At 38.3% G+C, this 14,081-nt stretch overlaps 1 protein-coding gene across 3 annotated transcripts in view; it reads left to right on the top strand.

Annotated features, from left to right (window-relative positions):
* The window catches only part of SPIDR (scaffold protein involved in DNA repair), a 199,162-nt gene that overhangs the window by 165,433 nt on the left and 19,648 nt on the right, over nt 1-14,081 (top strand). For all 3 annotated transcript variants that reach the window (XM_064653609.1, XM_064653599.1, XM_064653617.1), the window contains exon 11: nt 5,563-5,721. In XM_064653609.1, coding sequence (XP_064509679.1) covers nt 5,563-5,721 — 159 coding nt within the window. The remainder of the gene's footprint in view (nt 1-5,562; nt 5,722-14,081) is intronic.

The raw sequence follows: 14,081 nt of genomic DNA, 5'->3' as shown, positions 1-14,081 counted from the left end.
GCATGTTACAGAAATCCTCTGTTAGGAAGTGCCTGCAAAATAAAGTTTCCTTTCCTGAGACCAGAGAGGCCTCTGCTACATATTTTCTATTTGAGATGCTGAGATAAGACTTGTTCATTTCCCTGGTGATACTCTGACATGTGCGGTTCCACCTATACTTCTGCCAGGTCCAGAGCTGCCTTCTCCTTTCTTTCCTTCTGGGCTCTTCTACAGTTGCCCAATAAAAACATACATGATCACAAACTGTGCTTTTCAGTCATTTTAAACCTCCAGTTTTCAAATTACCACTCTTTATGTCAGCTCACTGCTTCAAACAAGAACACCAGCCTGGGTGCTAGAAATGTCTGTACTTGGAGGGAGTTATGACCAGGATTCTTATTCTAGCTTGACATTCCCCTTATAAACTGGAAACAGTGGTGCTTGTGCTTGTGTTTTCCTCTGTACCTATGCAGAGAAGGAGCTAGTTACCACCATCATTAATTTATATTTGTATTATTCAATCCATAGTTATATTCTGTAGAGCTTCACTCACTATTTAGTGACAGCAAATAGTATGGATTTTAAGCAGAAACCCCTGAATCTTGTGTCCCCCTAAAGAAGGCTACATACTTGTCAAAAGGGAGCATGAAGCAATGGATGATGTGGTAAATATTATTCTTTTAATAGAGAAATTCTGCTTGTGTTACAAGGGGATAGGGAAGATGGATGGTTGTCCCTGTGCCCTGAGCTTTAATTTTTCAGTTGCAGTATGAGTATGGTGAATGCAAGGAGTTCATAGGGTAGGGAGAAATTAAATCCCAGTAGGGTGGTGTCCTGCAGGTTACAATTTGAATCTGAGCCATATTAGCAGGAGTTAATCAGCTCCACCTTGAGACTTGACCAGACAAGTTGCTGAATTGGAGTTGTGTAGGTAGTGTTGTGCCTCTGGTGATGAAGGGAGAGGGGGTTTTTGTTTATGTGTGTTTATGTACGTGTGCTTTATGCCTTTGCTAGGACCGCACCTCACAGAGATAAGAAGTCCTTCTGACAAACAAAGCAGCAGCAGCTGTCTCATGGATGGTTCAGATAAAGAATGAACAAATATCAGAGCTAATACAAGTCAATTAGTTTTCAGACATTTTCCCATTTCCCTCTTTCTCTCCCTTCCAAAGAAAGAGCAACTAATGAAGTCGCTGCAGAGCTCTGCAGAGGTGACGGTATTTGCCTGGCCATCTTACTCCTCATGCTGTACTGCACAGCTTAACTGTGCATGGAGAAGAGCCGCTGTGGGCCACACAATTGTCCTCCTACCCAAGGGTGAAACAATTATTTGTTGATTAAGATGTGTTTGTGACAAATTTCTGCTGCTTGTTTTCACAAGACTCGGTAAAGGCAGTACCTGTGTAATCAGTCCATTCTGGCCTCCATGCACTCTCATCTCCTCTGCAGGAGGAGGTCTTCCTTTTCTTAGTCTTTTCCACTAGCTGCTGAGGAGACTGGAGGTAACCAAAAATGAAGAAGGTTTTTGTTGCACTTACCTCTCCAGAAAGTCAGCTGCCTCATACAAGGCAGCAGTATGGAGGGGTATGATTTTTCTTGCATAAAAAAGTAATAGTAAAAGAACTGTTTACCCTTTACCCATGAAGAGTGACTAACTGGGAGAAGGGCATGGCAGTAATCCTGTAAACTTCTCCAGATTTCTACTGTGAGACTTTTTGTCCTAAAGATCAGCACAGTCATAGAAATAATGCAGAGTAATCAGTCTCATCTTCCCCCAGCCCCCATCCTTGCTCCTGGCTATTAACAAATTAACAAAATCTTCCCAAGCTTTTGCATGAGACTTAATGTGTCATTACTCAAAAAAAAAAAAAAAAAAAAAAAAGCTAATCTCTGCTTCAGTTCTTATAATTCCCTATCTTCACCCCCTTTGTTATTACCCATGCATCATACTTCAACTTTTCCTTAGTCTGCTCTCCCGCATTTGCTCCCCTACTGGCTTTCCTGCTACCCCTTACTCTTCTGGAGTGAATTCTGCTATTTTACATTAGAAATTTCAATTTCCAAAACCGTATCTTAAACTGAGGTCTTACACAGGGTTGCATCCTGTTGTCCCAAAAATAAAGATGGCCATTATTTTCTCCACACACAAGCACCACTGATTAAATTGGAGATGTTGCCTGTCTTTTTTTTTTTATCAGTTCATTACTATGCATACTGACGGGGCATTTGTAAAGGTATGTTTAACCTGATTAACTGATTCAGTACAAACCCACATTTTATGAAAAAAAAAGTGTTTGTGATAGATGTGCACAAAACATAAATGCTGAATTCCTGGGGGGCAGATACTAATTTTGGCTTTGCAACTTGTCTCATAATTTAGATGTGGGATTTTATCCTGGTAGCGAGCTTCAAAGGGGGAAGAAATCATGGGACAAGCTATTGCTTAAATCACAGTTAGACTTTCTACTAAAAATTAATTTGCAAGCACATTTGCTGTAATATGAGAGCAACACTGCAACATGGGAAAATAATACACATGCACTTTTCTGGGAATGAAGTGAAATCAAGGAAAAAACCAGTGCTAGTGAGGAGGTTAAGGTCGTGAATCAATAGCTTCTGCATGCAGCTGAACTACTGTCAGTGATGCTGACAGCACGTACAAAATCAATAAGAACAGAACCAATTTCGAAGAACAGGAGGGTAGTTCTCCAAGGACATCACTGAGTCTGTTGTGGGATACAACTGGTTTTATCATAGTCATTAAGTAGGAAAATCAATTGTCACCTGTCATTAAATACCTATGGCATTTCAAGGTTTTGTCATCATTCATTCATACTGTTTTAAAAGAATGGTGAAGCAGGGACCATATGTTTGTGAGGGTCTCTTCATGGCATTGGTTTGGGATATTCCTCTTTTAACCTGAAATTGGGCATCTGAAGGTTATTTGTGAAATTCTGTCTTCCAAGGGAGTGAACATATGCATTTCATTTTAAACGCATGTTGCAGAGAAATCATGGCTATCTTTTGGATACTGTTAGAACAAGTGTAGTATAGTGCCTGTCTGCTCATGTGTACAAACCTGACAGAACAAAAGTACTTGGAATCTGATGCTATAGGTTCTGCTGCCCTGTGTTGCTTCATGATGCCAATAATCATGAATGTTTTTCTAGTGTGAATGGGAACATTAGTGATAGGAGCCTCAAATTACACAGTTCTTCAGTGCATTGAGCTTGGTCATAAGATGACCGTTCTCCCATCATATGACCTGAGATGTCGTGCTGCATCTGGACAGCTGGAGTGAGAGCTTCAAGGAAAATACATCCTTGTCTAGAAGTAGTACTCCATGCAAACAGGAGTTTACTTCTGCAGAGTTAATTTTCAAGGAACTCAGATGATGATGATGATGATGATGATGATGATGATGATGATGATGATGATGATGATGATGATGATGATGATGATGATGATTTGGCTACAGAATTTTTTTGGTCAGATCAGTTTCCTGTCCCAGCCATTTATGCTGCCACCACAAAGGGATGGAAATCTGTGGCCAGGGATGTGGGGAGTTGAGACTCCTATGTCTGACAGAAACCATCTCATTGCTTGAGTTAAAAGGGCATGGAAAATGCACTTTTAGTGACTGATGTCTTCAGCACCAACCAAGCTAATTTTATTTGGGCAATTAACATGTCCCAGAGGATTTAATATGACCCTGGTGCCAGCTAGTCTGGAACTTACTTGTGTTCAGTTATGTCTCACTAAAGATATGAGAAATCCCAGTGATCAGTTAAGAGACTGCTGAACTGATCTGATCTGACGCTAACTCAGTTGGCCCTTACTTGCTCCAAGATATGGAGGACTAATTTTTCACAATTAACAGTCAATGTTTTGTTAACATAGGCAAAACTGTTTGCTTTGTTTTTCCGGTTCCCCTCAAATCTGATTTTCAGAAATGTCCAGAGCATATGAGCTGTGGTTTTCCAAACAAAACAGCATCACAAGGAGTTTCAGTCAAATCAGTTAAAACTCAGGGGAGTTCTTAATTGATTGCAAAGTCCTGACATGGAAAGCAGCAGGCAAATGTAGTTTTTTTAGTTTGTTTTGTTTTTTTTCTGGTGATGACTCTGTTTGTATGGGACCCTCGTAGCTAGACATATGGGGAAAACACGGGAGCCTTTGTGTCCAGTCTTACCCCTCCCTGTTCCTTAAAACCAGCACCAGAGTCTGAAAAATGAGGACTCTTAGCTGGTGCTCGCATAACTGCTGATGTCTAAAAGCCTTTGGGGTTGTAGCTTATGTTGAATACAGCTTTCTTAAGGGTGTAAGCCAAAGTTAGACAGTTCATAACAAACAAGGAAAGTGTGATTAATGGTCTTCCACATGTCTACTTTTCCAGGCAAAGAAAATACATGAATTTCTTCAATGTAGGAACTAATTTAATTTAAAATGCAATTTATAAAGATATAATGACTACTGTTGAATGCTTTCAGGATGTGTGTATGTTACATGATGTGCTCCAAAAGCAGTTGGAGTTGGCTTGCTGTGAACAATGGTGCTGCTCTGGGGAAGGTAGTTTTGGCATGAAATGAACTGAATTCTGCTCCCTAGTGCACCCCTGAGTTTTATATAGAAATAAAGATGCATGTGCTACCCTCAAAGGTAATTTTTGCCTCCCTTTGAAAAGTTTCCATGCTTAACTGTCTCTTTCTGAGGCAATTAAACCCATCTTGTAGACAGCAGCCTCCTTCCTCCAGCCCTGCATGACTCATGCTATCGTGGCTGCTCATCTCAGGTGCAGAATCTTGTGAAATGCGTTTTTGACTATCTAAATGTATGACATCCACTGACTTTGCCTTATCTCTTACAACAGTAATATCTTCTCAAGATGCCAGCAAGTTGGTTAAGCAATACTTCCCAGCCTTACAGCCCCCATCTTCCATAGATTAATCAAATTGTTTGTTTAGCAGGTTCTTTAATTACCTTCTTAAAATAGTTCCTCTGGACTTCCTCATACCCAATACTGAATATACCAATTTGCAGTTACATGTTGGGTTTTTTAAAAAAGAAAAATTGATATTTCACTCTTTTTTGCCTCCTCAGAACTCTTTCTTAAAAAAAAAAGTTATAGGAAATGTAATGCTTGCTTTACCAGTTTCAGTGTTGGTGATTATTACTTGTGAAATATGTTGCTTTATTTACTTCTAAGCAGAATTTTTATATTTGTACAGACGTGTATGTTTCTGTCATTGCACTGTCTGCATTGCAGAATTCACCTTAACTAAGGCAAAACCTCAACTTTCTTTCTTTATAAGTACACAAACTACATAGTGCATAACAGCTAATTCATCTAATCCCCAGTGCAAGCCTTATACACTTTGTTTCAGTCATGCTTCTCTATTTCATGGCTCTTTTATCTCCTGAAAATGTACATGAGAAAACCTTTAATGAAAAAAAATCTCTTGGTTTTGTTTATATGCCGTAGAGCATAAGCCTTGTCCTGAAGTTTGTAATACAGTTTTCAGAAATTTGCTCACTGGTTTGTTATGAAGACAAGCCAATGAGTAACAGAGGAATGTTTTGCAGGTTATGCCTCCTTGTCCAGGATGCCTATGGCATGTTCAGTGAAGTGCAGCTGCAGTCCCTGAGTTCCACAGATGACATTGAACAGTATTGCAGGAGATGGGAAGGAAAATTCTGCTGCTTAGCTGGAATGAAAATTTTACAGAGAGCTACAAGAGGAAGGTGAGAACAATTAATGGGAGAACGTATTGGTTGATGTGGCAGGCAGAGATGATCTGCCTTTTTATTTATTTCTGTGACCAACATTCTTTGAAACAACTGAACCTGTCTTTGTTCAATCAAAAGTCCTTATTGCTACTTTTGGGGCATCCGGTTGTACTTGACCCCACTGTACTCCAAAACAGCATAAATAAGCTAACGCACAAATACACCCTTAGCAGAGAAAGGAATTGCTGTATGCAATATTTAATAAAATATGAATGGTTACTTCCTCTTCAGTAGATTCAGAGACTTAAAAATGTTAGTTCACCTCCCTTCTATTGCAGAACTTTTTACTGCAGTAAGCTTTTCTACAGTGCTGCCCAGTATGGGTTGAAGTTTCAAGCACAGGCTTTCTCTGACTATATGAGAGTTTAATTCTTTTAAGTCTGTATGGCTTTAGAACTATAGTTTAAGTTTCTTAAAAAAAATATAAAATCCTATTTTGAAATAAGAATGTCATCAGGTTTATAGAAAAATCCCCTCAGGTAAGTAACAAATTGACTTAGGGTACCTCTCAGATTTTGCTTATTCTGTGGTTCCTTTTACATTCTTTGAATAAAATAAAATCAGTCAGAAAAAAAAATTAAATAGTTAAAGTATCTTACAGATTATCTTTCTAGGGAAAGTGATACAGTGTTCTCATGGGGACCTATATAAATATAATTAGATTGGTTCAGTTCTCGACATAATTTATTCGTACAAGCCTCCGATCTAGATAAGCCTTTGCTATTAGAATGGCTATGGTATTTCTGCTGACACTTTTTTTCCTGTTGAAAAATGCTGTTTCATCAAAACCAGAATGTTTCATGGAAACATTATCTATTTTGGAGACAACTTTGTTGGGAAGATTTTTTCAGGTCCAGAGGGAGTGAATATTCTCTCTCTCATTCTCATTTCATGAAAACTTTGAGAAAGTCTCATTTTTGTTTCATATTGGAACAAAAACAAATTTCAAAGCCTTGAAATGTTTAGCAAAATGGAATTGTTGTTTTCCAGCCAGCCCTATTCAGTATGCTTTTCTTTTTATGTACTTGCAGTGTTAATTTTCAGATCCTTTGGATTTCAAGTCTACTTGCATTTTTATGGACCTTTAATAACAAACACGTCTTCTTATTTAATTATTTTGTTGGCTTTTTTTCCGAGTTACATTTTTTCCAAACAAATTAAATAATGGCTTTGGAATTCTGGATACAAATGAAGTTTTACAACTGGCTGCTGGTGCTTCCAGTACTCTGCCTAGCTAATAAGAGACAGACTTTTTCTAATGTAAATTCTGTTTCAAAGCAGCAGTAACTTACTTCTGGCTATTCTGAGGATGATTAGAAGACACACTGCTGAAAATGCTGGTGGCTCAGCTGGAGCTGTGCTGGTGGTAACCCTGCTAGGGAACATTAAAAGAAAATGGCCAGTGTAGCTTCGGGGACAGTGCAGTGGTTAAAACGTGATTTCATTGTACAAGATGGGTGGGTGGGGGAATTGTTCAGGGATTTATTTTTTTCTTAATTGTTTTAGCCTAAGTTCTGCTTTATAACTTTTTATTACTTTTAAGTGTTTGGGACACATTCTAGGTGTGATGGAAACCACAGTAAAGCCATAGCTGAAATGAATATGAGGGAGTACTTATTCGCAGGGAGCATAATTAAGCTGTAGAACTCATTGCCAGTGGATAAATAGATTTCCAGAGCCAGCGGTATATCCAAACACATGATGGGATGTGCCTGTGAGTGCCCAACCTTGGCTTGCAGCATATGAGTGAATAAGAACTATGTGGTCTGCCCTGCAAGAAAGACTGCTGCCTCTTTTTTTTTTTTTTTTGAGAACATAAATTACTTTTTGGAAGGAGATGACTTTTAAACTGTTTGTTTCCTGGAGTCTGACAGTGGCTTTTAAAATGGACAAAAGGGAATAAAATGTAGGAAATACGAGGGAAAAGTAATGACTTTTTTCCTTGTGCCTTTGAAGCACATGATCTGGAGAAAGCCAGGAATGGCTAATAAGATCCCATATGTGCATGTTGTCCACAGTCACATGGATTGTAATCAGAGACAGAGTGCTTCCTCCATCCCTCCATGAGGCAGAGGAGATTTGCTAATAGATACAAGAAGTTTTCAAGCATTTTGCATCAATGGACTACTGCTATTGTTCAGAAAATTTTCCAGGCCATCATCCATCCTCATCATCAAGTATCTAATGTTTAACATCATTCCAGTAAATGTAATTTGAAAATCACTGTTGTTAAGCTGAAGTTGCATTTCAAGGGCTAAAAACCTATAAACCTGTAATAAGAAGTATTTTACATTCAGGCAAAAACCTGGCTCTAAGCATTATTTGATCTTTGGAATGGACTTCTACTGTTAAGATGTGCTGAAGACTAAACCCATTTCTTCTCCAATAAGAAAACATTTGTGTTCCAAAAGAAAAGTGGGATAAGAACTTATACAACCGTGTCCTGTCTTGATGAAGATCAACCCTGTAAAAAATCGTAGTAATCTTTCATTGAGAGAAACACTGTTAATGTTGAATATTGGTTTTGAATACTCATATGCTCTGACAAGTACTAGGGTCTCGTACTAGGTCATTTGAAGGTCTTTCACTGATTTAGGTGGTTTTCAGAAAAAGTCCCATACCCCACAGAAAACATACTACCCCAAACCATTCCTTCAAGAAATCCTTCCCTTTGCCGTCCAGTAAAGGGAGTGGTGTTTCCTTTTGCAGCCCAGTTTCTGGCAATCCTATAAGACAGATGGACATGGCTGAGTCATGGCAGAGTTGCCATAGCTTGTTCAGTGTTCAGTTTCCAGTAGTTCTTCTACTCTCTTCTTGAGGCTGCTGGATAAGTTAGGAAACAGTATTGTAGCAGCTGAATTAACTTACGTGGTTCGATATCTGTTTCCCAACACCTTTTCTCTTCACCCTCCCATTCATACTTGTCTCCTAGCCTTTCCTGCAACTATTCCCTGAACTGCATGCTTAGTATCAGCAAAAAAAGAATAAAAATATTACAGTGGTTTAAAGGGAAAAGACTGAAAAATGTTCATTGATCTGCTGCTGGTGGTGTTGGCTCCTTAGAGGCACGTATTCTCGCTCTCGCCCTCCCACTACCTCATGTGTCACTCTTAAATTCAGCCCTTTGAGAAAGAGGAAGTGAAATTTTGAGCGTGTGCTGCTAGAGGCAGGAATGTTGGTTCTGAATCCGTAGGCAGTGCAGCTAACATATAACCCCCCCCGATTTTAATGGATCCCAGGCATGTTTCAAGTATGTCCAGTATAACCAGTAACTAAATGGATGCAACGAGGTGCAGGGACTGAGCACTCACTAAAATGCCCCAGGAGTAAATAACCTATAAATTGTCACAGTTGCTGCTTCCTACCAGAAATTAATTTCAATGAGCTAGGATAAACTTTGTAGTTAGATATGTGTCTTTATCAACAAAAACTATTAATTTTATGTTTTTATCCCTGACTGGAGTTCCACACATAATTTGGATTTTGACAATGTGTGTCTTTTCACCTGATTTTCCAAGCATTGACTTGTTTTATAGCTGAGTATAGCACATGTACCTGCTTCTAATATGTTAAAAATATGAAGAGTTTCAGCAGAATGGATAGATGACACCCATTTATAAAGGGAGAGAGGAGGAAGAACACAGGGTAGCGGTACAAATTTTGTCCCTAAATTCAAAAAACACTTAATAAGCTTCAAAAGAAGAGGCAGCTATTGCATTGATAGTGTTAAAATCCACACTTAAGTTGGATAGGCTAAAACATTTAGAAGGATACATCAACTCATAAGCTTTGGCACTTGAGCCAACATTTAATTCATAGCAGGCTGTACTATCTGTTGGATTTTCCTCTAAAGTAAGTAGACTCTGAATAGAGTTCAACAACCAGTGTTAAGTTCTTCTGAAACATTTCTGCATTTTCAAATAAAGTTGGTTTCTGTTGTTTGTCATTTTAAACTTTCAAATGTTAGGCACTGAAATGTGAAATCTCTCTGTATGTCTGTAGTGGTCACTATTGTGCCTGAGGGCTTTCATTCTTTTTTTTTTCCTCTTCTTTTAATTTAAGTTTCATGCTTCACTGGCCTCTATTTCTCTCCTTTTTTTTTATTACTCTTCACTGTGTACTTTCTCTTTGTTTTGCTTTGCCCTCAGAAGAGAGGACCACTGCTAACTGATACACAAGTAAGTGTTTCAACTGCTAGACATAGACAGGAAATGTGATAGTAAGAACTCTCCACAGAGCAAGGAGGTCAGAACTTCCTTCCTTTAGTTTTCCCTCCTCCAAAACGACTGGCTCTAAAAGAGCCACCCACGTCTCTGAGGTTTTGAGGTCCTGAAACACTTCAGTAATTGCTGTCGTTAAAAGTTGAGTTCCATTTAAAGCATAATTTCAGTAATCATATTGGAGTTTTGAATATTTGCATTCCTTTTTTATCAATTTCTGTGACTGCTTATTTATCAGAAATTATCTTTTTTTATCTCCTGAGTTTTCTACTCTTTATAAGCATGAACTTCTACTTGTATCTTCGGTGCTTCTGTCTTTAATCTGTTTAGTAACCATCACTGGAGAATAACATAGGCATATCCATGTTGATTTGAAAGTATTTTTATGTTATAATTTCAGTGGTTTAATGTAGTACATGTAATTTCTAATGTACTATAGAAAATTGAGTTATTAAAGTATGTAAATTGTTTAACAAAATAATTTCATATACCTAAACAAAACTTTGGGAAAAATAGATCAGCAGCCCTTCCTCCCTATTCATATTTTGACCGAGATGCTGGTTTAGTAGGCTCAGATTCTTACTTTATGGCTTTGTTTCTTTTATTACTAAAGTCTGAGAAAATGTGGTGTTGCATAGTTTGTGCACTACAAGATCTTAGTAGGTCAGTTAAAGGGAGAGGTGGCCTACAGTATGAGCTTTTTATTTGGATTACTTGTCCCTTGAGAGTTGAAGCTTATGCAGCCTAGGTGATTATTTAGGAATTTCTTCTTAGTTTTGCACAAAGGGCTAGGAATTGCTTTATTTTTGAGTTCTTAATAATTGAGACTGACACTGCCAAAGAAAACTGTTTTGTTTTAGACTAAAATTGTAAGAAGTAGGAGAGGAGGAAGCAGAGAAGTGCCAAGTCTGGAGTCCTCAGAGCAAAGCAGTGAAAGATATTGGAAGAGAGTCCTAGCATCTTCTTGTTCCTTGCTGTAAACCTTACATAGTGTTTCTTCTTTTCCTACTTATGAGCCTTCTTTTCCTTTATCTCCCTTTGACATTGTTGATATTTTCTCCCTGTTGTAATTTTCCCCTGAGACTGTGTTATGATTATTAAAGTCAGAAAATACCCCAGCCTATAAGCTGTATGTTAAGAGTTGAATCTGATATGGCACACACCAAGTTCTTGGACCAGAACTGTAGCTGAAACCTCATGCATGTAAGAGAAATAAACAAAATCTCCTTATTAAGTTATAAAGGAAGTTGTCAGGTCAGAGTCAGTGAAATACAGTTTTGAAAAGTTAAAATTTGGTCTTGTTTGATTTTTGTAGTACAGCTTGTAGTATAAATGAATGGAATTTCCACAGGATCAGAGAGGTGCTGATAGCCTAAGTACTCATTTATCAGTTTACTGGCTGTCTATAGTTACAACACCTTTGCTCTTTATTTGTATGTTTTTACCAAAAAAATCATAGAGCAAATAGGTGTATGAATGTATGCACATACCAATCTATGCCATTTGACTGCAGCGAAGGGCAAAACAAGGCAGGAAGGTTAGAAGCAGAAGGTGACTTCTGTCTCCTATTGAGCTGTGAAACTGGGAAGGAAGGTGGTTAAGTGAGCAAACTAAAGCAAACTTCTTTGCAGAGCAGCACAGTCATCATTTGTGATGAGAATCCTGGTGAAGGAAAAGTAAATGCTCTTTTATTAGTATCACTCCTATCTTCTAGTGATTTTTCTATGGAGTAGTTTAACGTGATTTGTTAAATAGGTCAGAATTAATTTCTGCAAGTGTTGCATATATATTCTGCATTTTCTCAGTCATGTATTGAGCCTGTTTAACAGTATTAAATCTTTAAAATTCTCTGACTGCTGTCAGAGCAGAGTACACAGCAGGCAGTTGGCATTTGTGGATGCAGAGAAAAGATGTACTGAAGTTTAGCAAGGAAAGTTTGAGAGAGATGCTTTTTGAGGACATTGGATAATAAATATACTTAAGGACACTAAAAAAACTTTTTTGCATATTGTATGTATATAGACACACACACACGTTTATGAAAATCCCATTATATATAAGCAAACCTTGAAGACGTGGGTTTAGAGAAGAGAGGCATAGCTGCCTGTCATAAATCCATATTTCTGTGGAATTCTATGCTGTAACACTCCACTGGAGTTATGGAGTTACTGGTGGTATTATTGTGTTGGTGTTAAACAGTAGACATGCTATGATGAGACAAAAATTTTTTTACCAAACATAGGTTCAAGTCTGTCATGGAAAGTAGAGAGCTGAGTCATTTAGAATCTAATAGGTGATTTTTGTCTTCTCCTGGTATGGCCTGTGTCTTTTTTTTCCCTTTTTTTTAAAGAAAAGTTATAGAGTACTACAATAGAGCTCTAGCCTCTGAAGTAAAAAAAAAAAAAAAAAAGTTATTCTAAATACTTTACATGTTCTTTTTTCTTTTTGATTCCTCAGCCTGTTTCTTCTCATTTTTCACTCTGCTTTTCCTTTCTTAGAAGTCTGTCTTCTATGATTAAAATGATTTTTTTTAAGACAGTAACTAGTAATTACACTCACAGAGCAAAATTTTAACATTTTTATTTTGCCTTCTGTCACCAGGGAGGCTCTTTATGCACATGGGAGCTAACCATGTCTCTTCACTATAGCACAGAGCCAGCTGTTCATCTCTTGTCCTGACTCTATAGCCACAGAAGGATACACATATTGGATAAAATACACCCATTGTTCAAGTCAGATTGAAATGGGGTTTGAGTGTTGCTTGGCCAATAAAAGAGAATGAATTTTATTCTTTCTGTGAGGATAGTGATTTTCTACAGAAGAGGACACAATGTCTTTTTTATTTCTTCACTGTCAGTGCCTTCACTCATTCCCCCCTCTGCTAGGTCAAAGTCCATAAGTGTAAAGAGAGAGTTACCTTTTTGAAGGCATATTAGTGGGTGGAGCAAGAGGGGAGCTCCTCACCAGGGACACCAACTGATGGAGTGACAGCTCCAGAGAGAACATCCCAGCTGGTACACAAGGATCCCAGCAGGATGTGATTTGGAACTTACAAATCCTTTGGTTGGCAAATGTCTCTGCTCTTGGCCTGACTGCTGTCAAAGAAATAACAGGGCCAAGATGTTCCGGAGACATTCCTCACACAGCATTGACCCTCAGCCTGCTTGTAAACAAATACTGTCATTTACTAATAATTAAGTGCTTGTAATTCAAGCAGTAGATAGCCTTCTCCAAAAGGACACGAGGAGTAGGAGAAAATGTACTATATATCTCAGATATACTGACGTGGCATAACAGTTGGAAGAGAGCTAAAGAAGAAAGGACAACTTCATGTCCCTTTGAACACTTAATAATACACATGAGAGATCAGCGTAAGGTCTGTCTGAAGACATGAACATGCAACAACATGGCTTAGTTGCTCTAAGTTGATAAATGTGCAATCTCTGTACACACACAGAGTTTGTGGTATGTTCATATCTGTGCTCTGCCCTCGTGCTGCAGGTTATGTGAGGAAGGCCACTTGAGTAACTGCCCGAGTTGTAAAAGAGGCTGTGCTCTCTTTCAGTAACTCTTCTCTTTCATCTCCCAGTTAGCAAGACTAGTTAGTTTCTGTGGGCATTGGCCCCTCTTGTGTCTGTAGATAGGGCATAGTTCTGTACAATACTAAACAGAAAATCTTGCCCAGATCAAGGATTCAAGAAGTGGTCAGTTTGCTGTAAAATCTCTTTAATACCTAAGAAATGTTGCTTTGTGTGTTTTAATGCTCTCACTGTTAAAAACAAACACAAAATGAAAAATAAACACCCCAATCTTTGAGCTCAGCATTCTCCTTTTACAGCCTTGGGGTTGATGCTGTATAAGTCAGGAAGTTCATTTCTGTAAAAGAGCAACGTTTGTGTTTCTGATCTGTTCATTAGTGTGGAGAATGCAACTACAGGTAGCAACATCATCTTTTCACTCTGCCAGTTTGTTACTGAATTGTGAACCAGGTTTTATTCCACGAGATCTACTTTGAGATTTGCATCCGTAAAATTTCTTGTAGTGCTGGTCCAAAGGCATCACTATTAACACTGAATCACAGACAATACCTGGCAC

Source organism: Pseudopipra pipra, chromosome 1, assembly GCF_036250125.1.
Source record: "Pseudopipra pipra isolate bDixPip1 chromosome 1, bDixPip1.hap1, whole genome shotgun sequence".
Taxonomy (NCBI): domain Eukaryota; kingdom Metazoa; phylum Chordata; class Aves; order Passeriformes; family Pipridae; genus Pseudopipra; species Pseudopipra pipra.
Note: the sequence above shows the minus strand (reverse complement) of the source record. Positions and strands in the feature narration are given on the sequence as shown.